The sequence below is a fragment of the Budorcas taxicolor genome, chromosome 5 (assembly GCF_023091745.1).
Source record: "Budorcas taxicolor isolate Tak-1 chromosome 5, Takin1.1, whole genome shotgun sequence".
NCBI lineage: Eukaryota > Metazoa > Chordata > Mammalia > Artiodactyla > Bovidae > Budorcas > Budorcas taxicolor.
This window is the reverse complement of record NC_068914.1, coordinates 17,223,214-17,246,356: the sequence shown is the minus strand read 5'-3', so window position 1 is coordinate 17,246,356 and position 23,143 is coordinate 17,223,214. Positions and strand designations below refer to the sequence as shown.

General features: G+C 36.6%; 1 protein-coding gene across 2 annotated transcripts in view; it reads right to left on the bottom strand.

Moving 5' to 3' along the window:
- The window catches only part of MICU1 (mitochondrial calcium uptake 1), a 223,837-nt gene that overhangs the window by 71,616 nt on the left and 129,078 nt on the right, over positions 1-23,143 (bottom strand). For both annotated transcript variants that reach the window (XM_052639467.1, XM_052639466.1), the window contains 2 exons: positions 18,785-18,867; positions 13,978-14,175 (listed from right to left, as the gene is read on the bottom strand). In XM_052639467.1, the coding sequence (XP_052495427.1) occupies positions 13,978-14,175; positions 18,785-18,867 (281 nt within the window). The remainder of the gene's footprint in view (positions 1-13,977; positions 14,176-18,784; positions 18,868-23,143) is intronic.

Here is a 23,143-nt window from a genome sequence, read left to right as displayed (position 1 = left end):
AATTGCACTCATCTCACATGCTAGCAAAGTAATGCTCAAAATTCTCCAAGCCAGGTTTCAACAGTACGTGAACCATGAACTTCCAGATGTTCAAGCTGGATTTAGAAAAGGCAGAGGGACCAAATATAAAATTGCCAACATCTGCTGGATCATGGAAAAAGCAAGAGAGTTCCAGAAGAACATCTATTTCTGCTTTATTGACTACACCAAAACCTTTGACTGTGTGTATGACAACAAACTGTGGAAAATTCTTCAAGAGATGGGAATACTAGACCACCTGACCTGCCTCCTGAGATATGTGTATGAAGTCAAGAAGCAACAGTTAGAACTGGACATGGAACAACAGGCTGGTTCCAAACTGGGCAACGAGTACGTCAAGGCTGTATATTGTCACCCTGCTTATTTACCTTATATGCATAGTACATCATGAGAAACCATGGGCTGGATGAAGCACAAGGTGGAATCAAGACTGCCAGGAGAAATATCGATAACCTCAGATATGCAGATGACACTACTCTAATGGTACAAAGTGAAGAAGAACTAAAGAGCCTCTTGATGAAAGTGAAAGAGGAGAGTGAAAAAGTTGGCTTAAAATTCAACATTCAGAAAACTAAGATCATTGCATCTGGATCACTTCATGCCAAGTAGATGGGGAAACAATGGAAACAGAGAGAGACTATTTTTTTCGGGTCGAAAAATTACTGCAAATGGTGACTGCAGCCATGAAATTAAAAGACACTTGCTCCTTGGAAGAAAAGCCAGGACATGGAGCAACCTAAATGTCCACTGAAAGAGGAATGGATAAAGAAGATGTGGTATATATATACAGTATACTATTACTTAGCCACAAAAAGACTAAAATAATGATAGCAACCTAGATGGACCTAGAGATTATCATATTAAGTGAAGTCAGTAAGACAAAGAAGTATCATATGATATCACTTATATGTAAATCTAAGAAAATGATACAAATGCACTATTTCTAAGACAGAAACAGACTCATAGATATCGAAGTAAACTTATGGTTACCAAAGGGGATAGTTAGAGGCAGAGAAGGGAAGATAAATTAGGAGTTTGGGATTAACATATATACACTATTATATATAAAATAGGTAAACAACAAGGAGCTAGTGTATAGACTGGGGACTATACTCAATATCTTACAATAACATATAATGGAAAATCTGAGAAAGAATATATATATGTACGTATATATAATCGAATCACTTTTCTGTACACTTGAAACTAATAGAACATTGTAAATTAAATATACTTCAATTCAAAAAAAAAAGAGCAGACTCTAGAGGCAGACTGCCTAGAATCAAATATCAGCTCCTCCTTATCATGCTAGGGACCTTGCGTAAATTACCTAATTTCTTTGCATCTTCATTTTCTCATTTGTTAAACGTGGATAATTATAATGCCAATCAAATATCGTTGTGAAGATTAAATGAAAATAATGTAATAAGGCACCCACAATAGTGCTCAACTTCCAGTGAACTCAAGAGATATGTTGGCTAGTATTTTTATTACGTAATATGTACTCAATTTTTTGCTAAAACGTTTGATACTTCTATAACAGACTGTTGTAGCTAGGAAAGTAGCTACTGATTAAACATTCACTGTCATCTTTTATACTACTTTCCATTTTACTGTATCACGTTCAACTATATTGTATATTAAGCATTCTGCTGTGTGTAAGATTAAGAAATTATCACTGCATTCTGATTGCCAGAGTTGAGCTATGAACTTTTTAACACATTGGTACACAGCTCATTCATAAATTGAGAAGTGCCTGTGTTCTACTAAAAAAAATGGTTAATAAGACTATTTGAAGATAAGACTGAGCAAAAATTTCCACCAGAGAAAAATCAAATTTTCATGATTTATTTATGAGCCCCTTTTTTTCTTGTGTCCAGTTTAAAGTTAACTTAGAATGTAAATTAAAGATATGTGATGGCAAGAAAATCCTGGTGATTGCCAAGTATGATAAGAGGTATCATTAACATATTGACTTTGGAATCACAATGCTATCTGCATATCAAAAAAGTATTAATCTCTAAGTTTTCTGCACTTTAATGATCAATCTGAAATGTCAGATTCAGAAGTACTAATTAATATCTTTTAAAAATCATGCCTAGATCATATACATTTAAGCACCAAAGTATCACTCAAACTTTCCTTTCATTCTCCAAAAGATATGAAACAAAAAGCAGTGTTTTCTGTAATTTTTATAGAATAATTGATTAAGGTTACATTTACATCAAAGGAGCTTTGTATCACCATGGACATTCTACTATGGATAGACTTTCCAATCTGATTCTACCTACAAGCAGCAAATGACAGCAAACATGAGCTATAGGGTGTAAAGGGAATTGCAAGAAACTAAATCAGTTTGGCTTTATGTTTTACATATCTTCTTATTAAACTAACACCCTGAGAGCTAACTTGGTTTCATCAGGGCAAGACTTTGGACCTACCTGACAATATGGTGCATAGAGAAGACAGAATTAGCTTTAAAAAGTGTTGACATCAAGTCATGAGTGACTGACTTATAAAGAATTATTGTGGGCACTTAAATTTTTATTCTATCATTTTTATATATTTCTATTTTAAAAATTTTAATTGGAGGCTAATTACTTTACAATATTGTGGTGGTTTTAGCCATACATTTACATGAATCAGCCATGGGTGTACATGTGTTCCCCATCCTGACCCTCCCTCCCACCTCCTTCTCCATCCCATCAAACCCAGACTGGCAATCTATTTCACATGATAATATATATGTTTCATTGCTATTCTCTCAAATCATCCCACCCTCGCCTTCTCCCACAGAGTCCAACAGTCTGTTCTTTATATCGGTGTCTCTTTTGCTGTCTTGCATATAGGGTCATCGTTACCATCTTTCTAAATTTCATATATATGCGTTGATATATACTATATTGGTGTTTTTCTTTCTGACTTACTTCGCTCTGTATAATAGGCTCCATTTCATCCACCTCATCAGAACTGACTCAAATATATTCTTTTTAATAGCTAAGTAATATTCCATTATGTATGTGTACCACAGCTTTCTTATCCATTTGTCTGCCAATAAACATCTAGGTTGCTTCCATGGCCTGGCTATTGTAAACAGTGCTGCGATGAACCTGGGGTACACGTGTCTCTTTCAATTCTGGTTTCCTCAGTGTGTATGTCCAGCAGTGGGATTGCTGGGTCGTATGGCAGTTCTATTTCCAGTTTTTTAAGGAATCTCCACACTGTTCTCCATAGTGGCTGTACTAGTTTGCATTCCCACCAACAGTGTAAGAGGGTTCCTTTTTCTCCACACCCTCTCCAGCATTTATTTCTTGTAGACTTCTTGCGTGAGATGGTACCTCATTGTGGTTTTGATTTGCATTTCTCTGATAATGAGTGATGTTGAGCATCTTTTCATGTGTTTGTTAGCCATCTGTATATCTTCTTTGGAGAAATGTCTGTTTAGTTCTTTGGCCCATTTTTTGATTGGGTTGCTTATTTTTCTGGAATTGAGCTGCAGGAGTTGCTTGTATATTTTTGAGATGAATTGTCAGTTGCTTCATTTGCTATTATTTTCTCCCATTCTGAAGGCTGTCTTTTCACCTTGCTTATAGTTTCCTTCATTGTGCAAAAGCTTTTAAGTTTAATTAGGTCCCATTTATTTTTGCTTTTATTTCCATTACTCTGGGAGGTGGGTCATAGAGAATCCTGCTATGATTTATGTCAGAGAGTGTTTTGCCTATGTTTTCCTCTAGGAGTTTTACAGTTTCTGGTCTTACATTTAGATCTTTAATCCATTTTGAATTTATTTTTGTGTATGGTGTTACAAAGTGTTCTAGTTTCACTCTTTTAAAAGTGGTTAACCAGTTTTCCCAGCACCACTTGTTAAAGAGATTGTCTTTTCTCCATTATATATTCTTGCCTCCTTTGTCAAAGATAAGGTGTTCATAGGTGCATGGATTTATCTCTGGGCTTTCTATTTTGTTCCATTGATCTATGTTTCTGTCTTTGTGCCAATACCAAACTGTCTTGAAGACTGTTGCTTTGTAGTATAGCCTGAAGTCAGGTAGGTTGATTCCTCCAGTTCCATTTTTCTTTCTCAAGATTGCTTTGGCTATTAGAGGTTTTTTGTAACTCCATGCAAATGGTGAAATTATTTGTCCTAATTCTCTGAAAAATACCATTGGTAGCTTGATAGGGATTGCACTGAACCTATAGATTGCTTTGGGTAGTACACTCATTTTCACTATGTTGATTCTTCCGATCCATGAACATGGTACATTTCTCCATCTACTTGTGTCATCTCTGATTTCTTTCATCAGTGTTTTATAGTTTTCTATATATAGGTCTTTTGTTTCTTTAGGTAGATTTATTCTTAGGTATTTTATTCTTTTCGTTGGAATGGTGAAAGGAATTGTTTCCTTAATTTCTCTGTTTTCTCATTGTTAGTGTATAGGAATGCAAGGGATTTCTGTGTGTTAATTTTATATCCTGCAACTTTACTGTATTCATTGATTAGCTCTAGTAATTTTCTGGTGGAGTCTTTAGGGTTTTCTATGTAGAGGATCATGTCATCTGCAAACAGTACGAGTTTTACTTCTTCTTTTCCAATTTGGATTTTCCTTCTTTTTCTGCTCTGATTGCTGTGGCCAAAACTTTCAAAACTATGTTGAATAGCAGTGGTGAGAGTGGGCATCCTTGTCTTGTTCCTGACTTTAGGGGAAATGCTTTCAAATTTTCACCATTGAGGATAATGTTTGTTGTGGGTTTATCATATATGGCTTTTATTATGTTGAGGTATGTTCTTCCTATACCTGCTTTTTGGAGGGTTTTTATCATAAATGGATGTTCAATTTTGTCAAAGGCTTTCTCTGCATCTACTGAGATAATCATATGGTTTTTATCTTTTAATTTGTTAATGTGGTGTATCACATTGATTGATTTGCAAATATTGAAGAATCCTTACATCCCTGGGACAAAGCCCACTTGGTCATGATGTATGATCTTTTTAATATGTTGTTGGATTCTGTTTGCTAGAATTTTGTTAAGGATTTTTGCATCTATGTTCATCAGTGATACTGGCCTGTAGTTTTCTCTTTTTGTGGCATCTTTGTCAGGTTTTGGTATTAGGGTGATGGTGGCCTCATGGAATGAGTTTGGAAGTTTACCTTCCTCTGTAATTTTCTGGAAGAGTTTGAGTAGGATAGGTGTTAGCTCTTCTCTAAATTTTTGGTAGAATTCAGCTGTGAAGCCATCTGGTCCTGGGCTTTTGTTTGTTGGACGATTTCTGATTACGGTTTCGATTTCTGTTTGTGATGGGTCTGTAAGATTTTCTATTTCTTCCTGGTTCAGTTTTGGAAAGTAATACTCTTCTAAGAATTTGTCCATTTCTTCCAAGTTGTCCACTTTATTGGCATATAGTTGCTGATAGTAGTCTCTTACGATCCTTTGTATTTCTGTGTTGTCTGTTGTGATTTCTCTATTTTCATTTCTAATTTTGTTGATTTGATTCTTCTCCCTTTGTTTCTTGATGAGTCTGGCTAATGGTTTGTCTGTTTTATTTATCTTCTCAAAGAACCAGCTTTTAGCTTTGCTGATTTTTGCTATGGTCTCTTTTGTTTCTTTTGCATTTATTTCTGCCCTAATTTTTGTGTTTTCTTTCCTTCTACTAACCCTGGGGTTCTTCATTTCTTCCTTTCTTAGTTGTTTTAGGTGTAGAGTTGGGTTATTTATGTGATTTATTTCCTGTTTCTTGAGGTAGGCTTGTATTGCTATGGACCTTCCCCTTAGCACTGCTTTTACTGAATCCCATAGGTTTTGGGTTGTTGTGTTTTCATTTTCATTCGTTTCTATGCATATTTTGATTTCTTCTGTTATTTGTTGGTTATTCAGAAGTGAGTTGTTTAGCCTCCATATGTTTATATTTTTAATAGTTTTTTTTTCTGTAGTTGACATCTAATCTTACCGCATTGTGATTAGAAAAGATGCTTGAGATGATTTCAATTTTTTTTTGAATTTACCAAGGCTAGATTTATGGCCCAGGATGTTATCTATCCTGGATCTATATTTTAAAGTAATGATTATTTCATGTTACCTACCCAATTTGTTAATTCTTATAGGATTGGTAGGTATCTAGATATAAAAAATAAGTAAAGCAATCAAAATAAAAAGCAAGAAATAAAAGTATTTTGTATGGTGAAAGAATAGATTCCTTTTTTAAAAAAACACTTGGGAAAATAATGCTTGCTAAAGGGCTTTTCTCAAGAGTTTTATAAGCAGTTGAGCAGTTTATGCTGGCTATGTACTTCAAATTTTTTACAAAAGATAAACTGGTAAAAAATTTTATTATCATAACCAAATATAAATAGATTTTTTATAGTGGGGACTGTTATCTTAATAACAAGGTTAAAGGTTTTTTTTGTTCATTTGTTTTTTAAGACTTTAAACATATACTTTGCTCCCTAAAGTTATAAATCCCTAAAAGAAACAAGTACTCTCTAATAACTCTTTTAATGATTTTTAAGTTGAAAACATCTAAGGATGAAATAAGAAACTGAAGATTTATTACTATCTACATTCTGTTTTGTAGAGGCAAAAATAGAAGAATAAAACTAAAGAAAAGAAGAAAAAACCCAACAAACACATACCTCATTTTGTTTCTTAGATTTAGTTAAATCAAAGTTAATTCTCAATTTTAAGTTTACGTAATAAGAATCAGTTTCCCAGGAGGAAAAAAGCCCAAAATAGATTATTAAGATAAAAAGAAATTTGCTTTGCCAAGAGTGTTCTAGTTCCTAAAAGTGTTTGGTTGCCTTCTGATCTCCTTTCCAACAATCTTTTGGTCAAGAAAACAGCTGAAGTTTGTCTTTTAATATGGTCTTCCACTGAGGCAAGAAAGATTTAATTCTACTTTAGTACTTTAAACAGATGAGTACAAAGATGTCAGCTTGATGATGTAAAGGGTAGGTGATTCTGGAATTCTTTAATATTAAGTTCCTTACAATTTAAATTAAATTAACCCTCTTTTTTTTTTTTTTTGCTCTACTCTTAATGGCAGATGAGAATAATTAGCATAGATTTTTATGTCACCTTGTTATCTTTCTTTCTGACTGAACAAATCTAGTTAACATCAGTATTTTTTTTCTTGAAGACTGGGAATATGAGACAGTCATTGTTACCCTCTGAATTATACATAATTTGCCTTCAGATAACTGATACTCATTCCATTTTAAAATGTGATAATCTGGTTGGTTATGCAATAAGCAAAACTTATAAAAAAGTTTTGAACCCCAAAACTTAAAAAAAATGTTACAAATTGGAATTCTGTTAGATGATACTCTTTCAGTTTGCCTCTTGTGTATTCCGAAGTTGCCTTCTTCCTCGTATAAATTAGTTTTTACTTTTCTTTGACATAATGACAGCTCCTTTTTCTCCTCCCCCCAAATTAATCATAATCTTTCAAAGAGTTCTCTATTACCTTTCATTTTTGATTGACATCCTACTTGCTGCAATCCTCAAGAAATCAATGAATATATTAACTGAAATTAGACTTGGCACCTGTCTCCAAGGAACTCAGCTCAATAGTTCTTGGTAGACTTAGATGGAATTTTTAATAACTTCAAAGGATATATTTTAAAAAACTGTTCATTTTTGACATTAAGCCACTATGATTTATTAAAATTAATGTATATCTGGCTTTTATATGCATATGTTAAATATTTAATTAAATAGTTCATAATTTTATTCCAAGTCATTATAACTGCTTTTCCCAACAGCCTTAAACACAAAGGCATTTCACCATTACTAACTCATATTTTCTTATGAAACTGGGCATTCTAAAGTCATTGTTTTAAATCCACATTTTTTTAGGTCCCAAATAAAGACAAAGGGTATAAAAAAAATATAACCAGAGTTAAGAGCATTAAAACACAAAAAATCTAACAAGTCAATGACTGTTATGAAAAGAAACTAAGTAGGTAGTTTACATAGTATTTTATAAACACAAAGAACGGTGTATTTCTTCTCAGTCATAAGATTCAACTTGAAGGGCAAAGAAACTGGAAAAGAATGGTGTTGAAAAAGGGAAACTAAATATTCAGGAATTTTTTTTTTTCTGTTCCTAAATTTCTGAACATTTTTTCTTTAGAGCTCCAAATAAGTCATGTACAGAAACCTCATCTCAGACTAAAAGTAATAACAATCAAATGATGAACAGAATGAAAAGAGCTTAGTCTGAAAGGCTGAGTTGGAATCCTGACTGTACCATTTACTACCTCTGTAACTTTTATCATTTCAAGTTTCAGTTTCTATAGCTGTAACATGGGTATAATATCACCAAATCCAATAGGGTTGGTGATGATTAAAATAAAGAAGGCATGTATTATCTACACATTGTCTGGCTCATAGTAGGCATTCGATAGATTTTGTTCATAGACTTTTTCCCTTCCTTGACCCGTGTGGAAATTAAATTTGACAGATAAATTGTGTTCTCTTCACTCTCAAAGCTACTGTGGTGAGAAAAAGATAGAAATTAAATGGAGCTATAAATCTCCTTGATCTAAAATTTTAAAGTAGATTTAGTAAGCAATGAAATTAAACTGGTAAGATATAAATAGAATGATGGAACTTATAAAACCCATGTGAAAGTTAAGATAGTGTTAATCATTTCTATTTTCCTCTTGGCTGTGATGATATTATATTTCATATTCAGTGAGGGGAGAAATTACCTAAACTTCAAAAACTAAAAGTGTTTCATAAAAACAAAATTTGCTTCCATTTTCCAGATGTTTTATCAGAAAACTATTTCAAAATGAAAGTAAGGATTTTCGGTCATTTGTCTGGGATGATCTATTTATGTGTCTACTATGTGCTAATTGATATACTAAAGGGAGGAAGGTATATAAAAGAAGGTAGAAGGATAACTATTAAAGGCATGGTACATGCCAAGTGTTTCAGGCACACATCACTGTGTTAGTTCAGTGGGGCTGCCATAATAACAGACTACCAACTAGGTGACAAACAGCAGAAATTAATTTTTTCACAGTTCTGGAGGCTGGAAGTCCAAGATCAAGGTACAGGCCAAGCTGCTTTCCTCTAAAGCCTCTCTCCTTGGTTTGCAGTTGACTGTCCTCTTGCTGTCTCTTCACACGGTTGTCCCTCTGTGTAAGTTCACCCCTGGTGTATCTGTGTCTCTTTCCAAATTTCCATTCCTTATAATGTTACCAGTAGGACAGGATTAAGGCTTAATAGCTGTATTTTAACTTAATCATAGCTATGAATTTAGCTCAGATGACCATTATATCCACTACTGTGGGCAGGAATCCCTTAGAAGAAATGGAGTAGCCATCATGGTCAACAAAAAAGTCTGAAATGCAGTACTTGGATGCAGTCTCAAAAACGACAGAATGATCTTGTTCGTTTCCAAGGCAAACCATTCAATATCACGGTAATCCAAGTCTATGCCCCAACCAGTAACGCTGAAGAAGCTGAAGTTGAATGGTTCTATGAAGACCTACAAGAGTTTTTAGAACTAACACCCAAAAAAGATGTCCTTTTCATTATAGGGGACTGGAATGCAAAAGTAGGAAGTCAAGAAACACCTGGGGTAACAGGCAAATTTGGCCTTGGAATACAGAATGAAGCAGGGCAAAGGCTAATGGAGTTTTGCCAAGAGAATGCACCGTACATAGCAAACACCCTCTTCCAACAACGTAAGAGAAGACTACACGTGGACATCACCAGATGGTCAACACCCAAATCAGACTGATTATATTCTTTGCAGCCAAAGATGGAGAAGCTATATACAGTCAGCAAAAAGAAGACCAAGAGCTGACTGCGGCTCAGATCATGAACTCCCTATTGCCAAATTCGGACTTAAATTGAAGAAAGTAGGGAAAACCACTAGACCATTCAGCTATAACCTAAATCAAATCCCTTATGATTATACAGTGGAAGTGAGAAATAGGTTTAAGGGACTAGATCTGATAGACAGAGTACCCGATGAACTATGGATGGAGGTTCATGACATTGTACAGGAAGCAGTGATCAAGACCATCCCCATGGAAAAGAAATCCAAAAAAGCAAAATGGCTGTCGGAGGAGGCCTTGCAAATAGCTGTGAAAAGAAGAGAAGCGAAAAGCAAAGGAGAAAAGGAAAGATATAAGCATCTGAATGCAGAGTTCCAAAGAATAGCAAGGAGAGATAAGAAAGCCTTCCTCAGCGATCAATGCAAAGAAATAGAGGCAAACAACAGAATGGGAAAGACTAGAGATCTCTTCAAGAAAATTAAGAGATCCAAGGGAACATTTCATGCAGAGATGGGCTCGATAAAGGACAGAAATGGTATGGACCTAACAGAAGCAGAAGATATTAAGAAGACACAGCGAGAATACACAGAAGAACTGTACAAAAAAGATCTTCACGACCCAGATAATCATGATGATGTGATCACTAATCTAGAGCCAGACATCCTGGAATGTGAAGTCAAGTGGGCCTTGGAAAGTATCGCTACGAACAAAGCTAGTGGAGGTGATGGAATTCCAGTTGAGCTGTTTCAAATCTTGAAAGATGATGCTGCGAAAGTGCTGCACTCAATATGCCATCAAATTTGGAAAACTCAGCAGTGGCCACAGGACTGGAAAAGGTCAGTTTTCATTCCAATTCCAAAGAAAGGCAATGCCAAAGAATGCTCAAACTACCGCACAATTGCACTCATCTCACACGCTAGTAAAGTAATGCTCAAAATTCAAGCCAGGCTTCAGTAGTACGTGAACCGTGTACCTCCAGATATTCAAGCTGGTTTTAGAAAAGGCAGAGGAACCAGAGATCAAATTGCCAACATCCGCTGGACCATCGAAAAAGCAAGAGAGTTCCAGAAAAACATCTATTTCTGCTTTATTGACTATGCCAAAGCCTTTGACTGTGTGGATCACAATAAACTGTGGAAAATTCTGAAAGAGATGGGATTACCAGACCACCTAACCTGCCTCTTGAGAAACCTATATGCAGGTCAGGAAGCAACAGTTAGAACTGGACATGGAACAACAGACTGGTTCCAAATAGGAAAAGGAGTATGTCAAGGCTGTATATTGTCACCCTGCTTATTTAACTTATATGCAGAGTACATCATGAGAAACACTGGGCTGGAAGAAGCACAAGCTGGAATCAAGATTGCTGGGAGACATATCAATCACCTCAGATATGCAGATGACACCACCCTTATGGCAGAAAGTGAAGAGGAGCTAAAATGCCTCTTGATGAAAGTGAAAGAGGAGAGTGAAAAAGTTGGCTTAAAGCTCAACATTCAGAAAATGAAGATCATGGCATCTGGTCCAATCACTTCATGGCAGATAGATGGGGAAACAGTGGAAACAGTGTCAGACTTTATTTTTTTGGGCTCCAAAATCACTGCAGATGGTGACTGCAGCCATGAGACTAAAAGATGTTTACTCCTTGAAAGGAAAGTTATGACCAACCTAGATAGCATATTGAAAAGCAGAGACATTACTTTGCCAACAAAGGTCCGTCTAGTCAAGGCTATGGTTTTTCCTGTGATCATGTATGGATGTGAGAGTTGGACTGTGAAGAAAGCTGAGCACCGAAGAATTGATGCTTGTGAACTGTGGTGTTGGAGAAGACTCTTGAGAGTCCCTTGGACTGCAAGGAGATCCAACCAGTCCATCCTAAAGGAGATCAGTCCTGGTTGTTCATTGGAAAGACTGATGCTGAAGCTGAAACTCCAATACTTTGGCCACCTCATGCGAAGAGTTGACTCACTGGAAAAGACCCTGATGCTGGGAGGCATTGTGGGCAGGAGAAGGGGACGACCCAGGATGAGATGGCTGGATGGCATCACCGACTTGAGGGACATGAGTTTGAGTGAACTCTCGGAGTTGGTGATGTCAGGGAGGCCTGGGGTCGCAAAGAGTCTGACATGACTGAGCGACTGAACTAAACTGAACTGACTCCCTAATCTGCTTTATAACATTCTACTGCATTGGCTATCTACATGGTATGTCAGTGGGCTTTAAGCTCTCTAGCATCTCAGGGTAAAAGACAGAGGTCCATGCTCTGTCTCTTGAGACTCTGTCATGTGTCCAAGAATGAGTGTCAGGCTAGAATGTGGTAAAGCTGGCATCTGCTCCATATTCTGATGACGCCGTACTGTTGTTTAAAGTTTGTCAAAACTGCCATTCTGACTTGTGCTTTATCTTCTAACTACATTTTATACGCCATGCTAAGTTATAACTATATAATTAATATGTTAAATAATTTCACATTCCCAAATTATGTTATAATGTTTCCAAAGAAGACCGTTTCAGGTATGCATACAAGGGGTCAGGAACTCTTAACACAAAAACAGCTGGACTCCTGAAAGCAGAATGTAAAACTCCCATGTGAAAGATGTCCTCCTTATACCGGCAGGAAAGAAACAAAGAAAGGCAACTGTGGACAAGTAACTAAAACATATGGGGGACCAAAGAAAGATAAGAATTATTTTAACAAAATCTGTTTGTATAGATAACTCTTGACTTTGACTCTCTTTTTCTGGTGATAAGAATGCGAACTTCATAAAGCTAAGTTGCTTCTCTCTGCTCAATTTAGTATATAAACACTTAGCCTGAGCCACTTCTTTGGGTCTTCATTTTTTTACGGGGATTCCCATGTATGTGTAAAAATCTGTATACTTCTCTCTTGTTAATCTGCCTTACATTAATTTAAGACTCGGGCCCAGGTGCAGACCCCAGGAGGATAGAGGTAAAGTTTTGTGCCCCCTGCACTATATATAAAATAAATAAATACTTACCAAGTATTACAGGGGGTACAAGAGTCTCTTGAAGGAGGCTGAATATGGAGAACCATTACTTTGTTATTTTAAGGTACATTCCTTAAATATTAATTATACTATTTCCAAAAAAAAAAGTGTGAAAGCAGATTCTAAAGTTAGATCTGATTTTAGTATGATCTATTCTTCTGCTTCTCTTCTAGAGAATGAATATTAAGCACTGTTCTGATCAATAATGGGAATTCAGTTAGGACTTTTCAAACTGTCTCAACTGAGGTAAGTGGGTGGAAGAGGTGGGAGTAGTATATTAGAATCTCTGGGGAAAGATGGGAGAGCAGATAGAGAAGTAATATTCAGAGTTTAAAAACAAAGCAGCACTTTTCTCCAATAGTTTTATGTATTTTTAGTCACAGTATTTAATGTTTTAAAATTTCAAATAACATTAAAAGCAGGGCATATGTTAACCCATAAAAGGGGGTGGAGAAACAACAGCATAAGGGAATTTTTTAAAATCTGAGGAAATCAGAGACTTCATTTTTTTTGTCCTCAAACAAAAATGCATACAAAAGGCATTTAATGCATGTTTTGAACCGAACAGACTCAGTAGGCAACTAATCCAAAAGCACTTAATTCAACAAATACAGGCACAGAAAAAGGTAATAATACTCTTACAGAGTTGTGTCCAGGAACTGAATACCATGACAGTCTAAACTTTAAGTGGAAAAGTAAATCCTCAAACCCAGTATGACACCTTTGTAACTCTGAGTACACATATCTTTATTTCTGACCTTTTGTGTTTCCAGCTGTTATTACCTTTGTAAACTTTCATAGAAAGAGCTCCTTATTATCCTCCCTGCCTTCATCCCCTGGTGACTTTTACACAATAAGCATACATGCTCAGGTTGAAAACTGCTCTGACTCCTGAATTTCTTTCTCCTCAAGCTGAGCATCCAGAGACAACTAAGATTTTCAATTTAGACTTCTGGGCTTTCAGTCCTAGAATCATATTATTTCCTACTTGCTGTCAGGCTGCAGATCACTGATAAGGTTCAAACCAATCAGTTCTCATGGCTGGAGGTAGATAAAAAGAATACCTATGGTGCAGGCCCCTCCCAGCCCAGAGGCTCTTCGTGGGTACATGATGGACAGTGTCCTGAAGTCCAAGAAATACCTACCTCCAGCTTCAGAACATCATGCTGCAGTTTACGCTGAAATTCAAGGAAGTTTTTGATTGTCAGCTTCCCCTTGAGATCAGCTCCAAAAAAGTAGGTTGTGAGGGCTGAACACAAGCCGGACTTGAGGGTGTTACCAGTTGTAGGACGATCTCTGTGACGCATTCCCATGCTGGTTTGGGAGCGAATAATGCTCTGAACCTAATGGAGAAGCAAACCCCAGTCCAGAAAAACATTATAAGGTAGAAAATGTAGAAAACTAAGAGTAATAACAGTCAGCTAGTTACTATCTGCCTACACTGTGCTACAACTCTCTCTTTTAATGCTCACAACAATCCTATGAGGTAAGTCCAATGATCATCCTCATTTTACAGACGAGGAGTTTGAGGTATGCTGTTAAGTAACTTCCCTGGTGGCTCAGACGGTAAAGTGTCGGTCTACAATGCGGGAGACCAGGGTTCAATCCCTGGTTTGGGAAGATCCTGTGGAGAAGGAAATGGCAATCCACTCCAGTACTATTGCCTGGAAAATCCCATGGACAGAGGAGCCTGGTAGGGTACAGTCCATGGGGTAGCAAAGAGTCGGACACGACTGAGCGACTTCACTTCACTAACCTGCTTGGAGTCAAGTAGCCAGCAAGTAACAGAACCGGTAACACACATGCCTGACACGTTTATAATGGGGATGCTCTTAAAAATCTCTCTTGAGAAAAAAGTATGCATTTGTTTTAGGCTCGAAACCTCACACACAACACTAAAATAATCATCAGCCTCACAGTAATACCTTCCATATCTCAAGAGACTTTTAAAAATTTCACACTTCTACTACTGACTCTCCAGTTGTGACGAGAGGCAGTACAGCTATAGGCAAATACTTGATATCTAAGAGAGGCAACACATTAATCAGAATGATAATGCAAAATATAAAGTTGGTACGGAGCAATTCTCCAAGAGAAGATGGGAAATTGGTTTAATCTTTGAGAAATTTTAAATGAGATTCTGAAAAAGAACAATTTTGGGGGCTAGCAACCATGGCCTAACTATTGATATACAAAATGAGCTTTTTGATGCAAGTCTATGACTGCTATAGCATATTTTCCCCCTACTGGTTCCTGCAGTCTTTTCTACCTCTTTACAACCTAATAAAAACAACTATTTAGAATAAAATTATAATATGTAAAGACAGATAAAGTTATATTATAATAGATAAATAATATATATAGCCTTGTGAATAATGATTTTTAAATTGCTAAATTAGAAAAGTATAATATTTAAAAACTTAAGATTTGTAACAATGGATTTACTTATTTAAATGTCTTTTATTCATTTTATTTATTACCTATGACCATACAAGAGACTTACTTAACACAACTGAATAGTCCCTGGCTCTAAAAGGTAACAGTAGTATAATGGAAAGACATGAGATGAGGAATCAGGAAACATGATGTCTAATTATGTTGCTCTGTAGTACAAGCACAATTTATATAGGTCATTTAACTTCTTTGGGCCTTAGTTTTCTCACTGGGAAAGTTCATGGTTAGAGGACACTGTCTCTAAGTTTCCTTATAAGTTAATATCATAAATGCTTCTGATTATGCTTTTTTTCTGGGTTCATGTTTTATCAACTGAATAAGACTGTTTGACGTTTGTTTTTCATGCACATGGAGGTTTGAAAGATGGATTTTTAAATTATTTAAGTTGAAGATTTTTAGACTTCAAATTGAAATACAGGATAATCAGTGCAGTGCTGCTTATATTTGAAGGCAATACACAATTCATTTTCTCTGCCTAACTGTGAGAACTGAAGAATTTTTTAGTAGCAGTGAATCAATATTGCGTACCACTGTCAGGACCTGTCATGATTTAAATTTTGCCTGTGCTGTAATATTGTAGCGTATACACTTTCAATGGTGGAAACTGTATGTTAGCTTCAAAAGTGTGGTGCTGAAGGGTTTGTGTGAAAATTTCATCCCCTTTCTCTGTCTCACAGCTGACAGGTATTACTTCTCATACTTTAATACTGAAGAAATTTCTGTCATGGCCTGGGTGAATGCAGCCGTGACAGTTACGAGTTTTTAAAAAAAAAATCTTTTGGCTAGGTTAGTTCTATTTTATGATCTGCTATGAAATGGGTTAAAGAAAGGGATACATGTGGAAGAAAGATCGGAGAAAGCTCACACTTTATTTAGAGTTGAGGAATACTTTTTATTTTCTTTTTTATTATTTATTTATTTTGGCTGCACCACACAGCATGTGGGATCTTCTCTGACCCCTTAGGACCAGGGAGTGAACCCATTCCTTCTGTGGTGCGACTGCAGAGTTCTAACCACTGGACTACCAGGGATGTCTGAGTAATGCTTTTTAGTAATTTATGTTTATGCATGATGAAAGTGATTTTTGAAAACAATGAATGAAAGAGTAACATCAGGTATTAGTTTGCCTCATGTCACTTTCACTTGGAAGACACATAATGATGAAATGTGTGTGTCTTCATATTGGTCTGTTTAACTTTTTAAAATAAGCTTAACAAACAAACTGTCAAGAAAATACCTATTTAGCTAGAAATTAAAGGAAAGTTTGAATGATTGAAAACTTAGTGCATTTTCAACCTAATTATTATTATTATATTGCCCCAAAATGTAAAACACAGAAAGATGAAGCTGAGAAACTTCTAATAAGAGCTATTCATCCCTGAGTCACCTTATAATTATTTTTCTTTTTCTAAAGAGTTTTTACATCAAAATTTCTTGTGATCAATATTACAAGTTGCATCAGTTTAACACATCCAGTTATCAGGGGATCATATTAGATGAAATTTATATTCCCTTCTCTGTCAGGTGAACAGAATGGTGAAGCGATTGCTACAAGTCATTCAGCCTACCAACAGCAATGCCAAAAATATTGGTGAGGATATGGAGAAAAGGGAACTCTCATGCACTACTGGTGGGAATGTAAACTGGTGTAGCCACTATGGAAAACAGCATGAAAGTTTCTCAAAACATTAAGACCGGAACTACCATATTCAGCAATTCCACTTCTGAGTATCCAAGAGAAATCAAATTACTGTGTCCAACAGATATCTTCAGCTCCCCACCATATTCACTGCATTATTATTTACAATAGCCAGGACATGGAAACCACCTAAGTGTCCCACTGGCAGATGAAGGATACAGAAAATATCACACACATGGGAATGTTATTCAGACATAATTTAAGAAGGAAATTTCGACATTTGTGACAACATGGATAAACACTGAGCACATTATGCTACATAAAATGTCAGACAGAGAAAGGCTAATATTATATGATCTCACTTATATGTGGAATCCAAAAAACAGCTGAACTCATAGAGGACAGATCGTTGGTTGCCAGAAGCGAGGGGTTGGGGGTGGGCAAAAGAAATGAAGGTGGTCTAAAGGTATAAACTTCTAGTTATAAGATAAACAAGCCTTGGGGATGTAAGCATGGAGACTATAGTTAACAAACAAAATTGTGTACTTGAAAGTTGCTAAGAGAATAGATCTTAAAAGTTCTCATCACAATAAAAAAAATTGTAACTGTGTGATGATGAATATTAACTAAACTTATTGTGGTAACATTGCTATATATATATTGCAATGGTCAAATCATTATATATATATGTATATATATATGTGTGTGTGTGTGTGTCAAATCATTACATCACACACCTAAAACTAATACAATAAGTTAACTATATCTCAATAAAAAGAAAATAGTTCTGTATAAAGTAAAATAGTTCTGTATAAAATAAAATTTAAAATACCAAAATAAGTTCTATTTACAATCATTTGAGGCCACCCAGTAATATCAGTAAAGTGCAGAATTACAGAAAACTGAAGGTATTAGATGGACATAGCTTGCAAATTGAATAAATATCTATAGGGATTTTGAAATCTTTGTGTATTTTTTACTTAAAGATACACTATACCTGATACTTTTTCCTACTTCCTTTTTGCCCCTTTACTCATTTTGAATACAAAAGTACTTTCTTGCACATATATATTTTTTCCTGTTTTGAAAATACTTCTATTAATCATAATAATTATACTTGGAGAGGTACCACGACCCTCCAAGGATAGAACTTTGATGGAAATACAATCTCTTCCTAGAATTCAGAAGAAACTATATACATTTATGGCCTTCCCTGGTGGCTCTGATGGTAAAGAATCTGCCTGCAATGCAGGAGATCCGAGTTCAATCCCTGGGTCAGGAAGATATCGCCTGGAAAAGGGAATGGCTACCCACTCCAGTATTCTTGCCTGGGGAATCCCATGAAAAGAAAAGCCTGGTGGGCTACAGTCCATGGTGTTGCAAAGAATCAGACACAACTGAGCGACTAAGCATAGCACATACATTTATGGCCAGAACCTGCTACAGTAAAAGGTATGGTATCATTTTTCCTTCCCTCATAGAAATCCTTTCAGAACATATGTCATACATCCTTGTATTCTGGAACTTCCTGGCACAACGAAGCTATTTAATAAATACTGACTGAATATATGATTGAAGAGCCATAACTTCGCCTCTCAACATTAGACTCTGATTCATGTCGGGGAATTAGAGCAAACTTGACCTGAATCATATGCTGAAATAATTTCTTACATTTAGAGTAAAAACAAACAAAAAAACCTTCATCTATCATAAGTGGAGCTAATTCTGAAAAATGATCCTTTAGGTACTTCAAAAATTGGATAGCATCAGAATATACTATCAAGGCCAAAGTAACTCCAAGGCACATGGAAATGTGTTGAACATTAATGTATTTAAAGGAAATTTCCAGGAAAACTTGCCTGTTCAAACTCTTCCATGTCTACTTCTCCATCTCCATTCAAGTCAAACATCTTGAAGGCAATTTCAAAATTTCTCTGAGGAGCTGTAAGTTAGGAAGGAAGGAAGGGCAGGAGGGAAGGAGGAAGCAAAGAGATAAATATTTAGAAGGTAATGACCAAAAATAAAAAATCATTGCTTTTTAAGAAAAAAGGATGGTTAAACATTAAAATGTAACTTCAAGTCAAAGAATGCCACCACATTTATCTTGATTAACCTTTTAGCAACAGTTCTTAAAACCAAGAGAATTTTACCATGGCCAGTAAAGATAGTACTTATCTATCTTTGTGTTCCAACACTCTCTTAAATACTTTACTTTCTTAGAAACCATCTTCTCTTAACTGAATAACATTACTGTTGTTCTGTTACTTAAATACAGTGTTATTTATCTGGGCATGAAAGTCTGTTTGGGGTGAGATATACTGCTGCAAAGAAAGAAGCTGAAACTATCTTTGTCTTGCCTTTTTAAAACAAGCTAGCTTTCTACCCTGTTCTTTCTAGTCTCTCCATTGTAAGTACAATCAGGAGTTCAGTGGATATCACTCTGCCAACAGGTTATTATCAACACATTATCTATACCATTCTCCTCAATGTCACTATAGCTCTGTGGTAAGGCAGAAAAGCACACGGTCAGCTACCCAGCCCCCTATTTTAATTGTGTCAGCTTGATACATAGATTACTGAGTAAAGTATGCGTAAATGTTTAAAAATCAAAATGAAAAATAAAAAGCTTGAGAAGACAGTATATTTTTTTCCCTTAAATGAATGGTGAAAGTGTTTCAGGACTTCTTTAATGTCCCCAGATCAATCAAAATACAATTATTATATTTGTACATTAGGATAAAATATAAATTCAACAGCCCTCCTCTCCTTCCTTACCATGCTAAATATTCTAGTAAAGAAAACTAGGGACTTCCCTGGTGGCACCCAGGCTCAATCCCCGGTTGGGGAACTAAGATCTCACAAGCTGTGTGGCATGGCCAAAAAAAGAAAACTAAGTCACTTACTTCCTTCGGTGCTTCAAATTTATATAGCTATAGAAAATAAAATTTCCTATATATATCCTAATACTATCGAATTAAATTTTTAGTTAATATCACTTTTAGTTTAAAAAATTAAAGATAATACGTGGACAAAAAAGTAAACAAGGGCTTAGTATATTATGCATTACTGTACACAGTTCATATCCTGTCTTGCTCATTAATTTGTCAGTATCAACACTTTCTAAGCTTAAATTCCATTTTCAGCTTAGCCTACTAGGTGGGTAAGCTCCTGGTTTTTAGTTGCCTGGGTGAATCATATGCTTCTCAGTTTCCAACTGCCTGTTTCGCTTGATACTGGCTTCCAACAGGTTTGCTTTTCTTAGGCCACCAGTATGATTGCTGAGAAGGATGCAGGGCAGGAGGGCGGGGATTCGATTTTTGTATATTTATTGTCACTTCTTAAATTATTCCCATTTGTCTGGATGCTATCTTTTACTGAAGAGTTACTATGTGCCAAGCACTGAACTGGATAATTTTAAGCTGTTTTCTAATTTTGTACTCTCAATCCTGAAATTATTTCTTTCTTAATTTTTTTTTAAATAGAGTAGGATGTTGGGGCTCCAAGCCACTAAATGACTCGCTCAAAATCACACAGCTAATAGGGAACAAACAGAACTGGTAAGTGACTGAGGTCAACAATGACTATTCATTATGTTCCACAGCCTCCAATATGAAAATTGTGGTTCTTATAATAATAAACACACTCTTCATTCTGGTATGCTCTAACTTAGAAACAAAACAACAAAACATGATTCACTGGTTATGTCAGTCTCTGAAATAGCTTAGAGTTTCAAGTTTCATCTAACGGACATTCCAGATATCAAAGAAACATTGCCTGCACAATGCTCAGTAGTTTAAGCTTAGTTGCAATCATAGGCATAGGCAACATCAGATTCTGTAATGGGTTTGTCATATGTTTTAAAAATCCTGAATATAAATTCTGTTCTTCCCTATTGTCTCACAAACTTAGGTCACTTCACTCACATACATTATTTACCTAACCCTTGTAGCTACTTGAAATTTTAACAACCGCAGACAATATGAGGCCACTGAAAGTTTTAAGCAGGGGAGTGCCACAATCACACAGGCATTTAAAAAGAACTTCTCTGGCTACAGTATGAAGAACGTACTGGAAAACAAAATTCAGTCTCAGAGAACATCATTATAGCTCCTGAAACTTGAAAATGTGAACTGAGTTGATGGCAGTGGTCATGGAGAGAAGAAAACAAATTTGAAATAAGGAGGCAGAAAAGTATATAACTTAATGATTAATTAGCTGTGATGAACTGAGAGTAAAAACGGCTGACAGCATGACTGGCTTAGGCTACCAGGTAGCTTCAGTTCAGTTCAGTTCAGCTCAGTTCAGTCACTCAGTCGTGTCTGACCCTTTGTGACCCCATGAATCGCAGCACGCCAGGCCTCCCTGTCCATCACCAACTCCCGGAGTTCACTCAGACTCGCGTCCATCGAGTCCGTGATGCCATCCAGCCATCTCATCCTGGGTTGTCCCCTTCTCCTCCTGCCCCCAATCCCTCCCAGCATCAGGGTCTTTTCCAATGAGTCAACTCTTCGCATGAGGTGGCCAAAGTACTGGAGTTTCAGCTCTACCATCATTCCTTCCAAAGAAATCCCAGGGTTGATCTCCTTCAGAATGGACTGGTTGGATCTCCTTGCAGTCCAAGGGACTCTCTCAAGAGTCTTCTCCAACACCACAGTTCACAAGCATCAATTCTTCGGCGCTCAGCCTTCTTAAGAGTCCAACTCTCATATCCATACATGACTACTGGAAAAACCATAGCCTTGACTAGACAGACCTTAGTCGGCAAAGTAATGTCTCTGCTTTTCAATATGCTATCTAGGTTGGACATAACTTTTCTTCCAAGGAGTAAGCGTCTTTTAATTTCATGGCTGCAGTCACCATCTGCAGTGATTTTGGAGCCCCAAAAAATAAAGTCTGACACTGTTTCCACTGTTTCTTCATCTATTTCCCATGGAGTGATGGGACCAGATGCCATGATCTTCATTTTCTGAATGTTGAGCTTTAAGCCAACTTTTTCACTCTCCTCTTTTACTTTCATCAAGAGGCTCTTCAGTTCCTCTTCACTTTCTGCCATAAGGGTGGTGTCATCTGCATATCTGAGGTAGCTTAAATATCATTAAAGAGAAAAAGATAATGTAAAAGATTTGAGGAAAAAATGATTTCAGATAAGATCTGCTGAATTCAAGGAGTCCACAGCATATTCTGATGAAAATGTTCAGGAGATAGCTGGAAATATGGGTCTAAAGCTTAGAAGAGAGAGCTTAAAGTTAGTAGTCATATTAGCATAAATAGATACACACCTACATATGCATTGGAGAAGGAAATGGCAACCCACTCCAGTATTCTTGCCTGGAGAATCCCATGGACAGAGGAACCTTGCGGGCTACAGTCCATGGGGTCGCAAGAGTTGGACACGACTGAGTGACTCTGACTTGACTTGACTTGACTACATATGCATGCTCAGTCGTGTCTGACTCTTTGTGATCCTATGGACTGTAGCCCACCAGGCTCCTCCATCCATGGGATAATCCTGGCAAGAGTACTGGAGTGGGTCGCCATGCCCTCCTCCAGGGATCTTCCCAATCCAAGGACCGAACACACACCTCCTGCATTGCAGGCAGATTCTATACCACTGAGCCACCCAGTTAGCTTCAAAGACCTGAAATGAAGATGTCCAAGGAGAACTGAAGATTGAGGAGAAGTGTACAGAAAGGACAGAAAGAAGGTGAAAGCTAATATTTAAGGTGAAAGTAAAAAGAGAGGAAGCAGGGACAAAGTGGTATCACACCACCAAGAGAAATGTGGTTCAAGACAAATAGGAATAGGGGAAGATTTGGCCAGAGGCACTCAAAGGGCTGCTATTCATGAATCACAGCAGCATTCTCATTTCCTGTCTTCACTGATTAGAGACAACGCAGAGTTGTTAAATTTTTAGGTTTATTGTGGTCTTCTGTTCCTACTGTCTTACAAGTTCTGTGATGGCATACGCACAGGCATTTAAATGACTGAATGAGGTTTTCTGGCAACTCATGCTTAATATGATCTCCTACAACTAAGGTTAGATTCACTTTACCAAACAAAGAACATCCTGTACTGCTTCAGGTTTCTTTATCTTTTTAATCCTGGCTTACTCTCAAACACAGTATTTGCTTTACGTGGAATGACTTTAAGAGTGTTTATTCAAGAATATGCATTGACACTCTCAGGCTGAGCTCTTGCGCCCTGGTCACTGATACAGC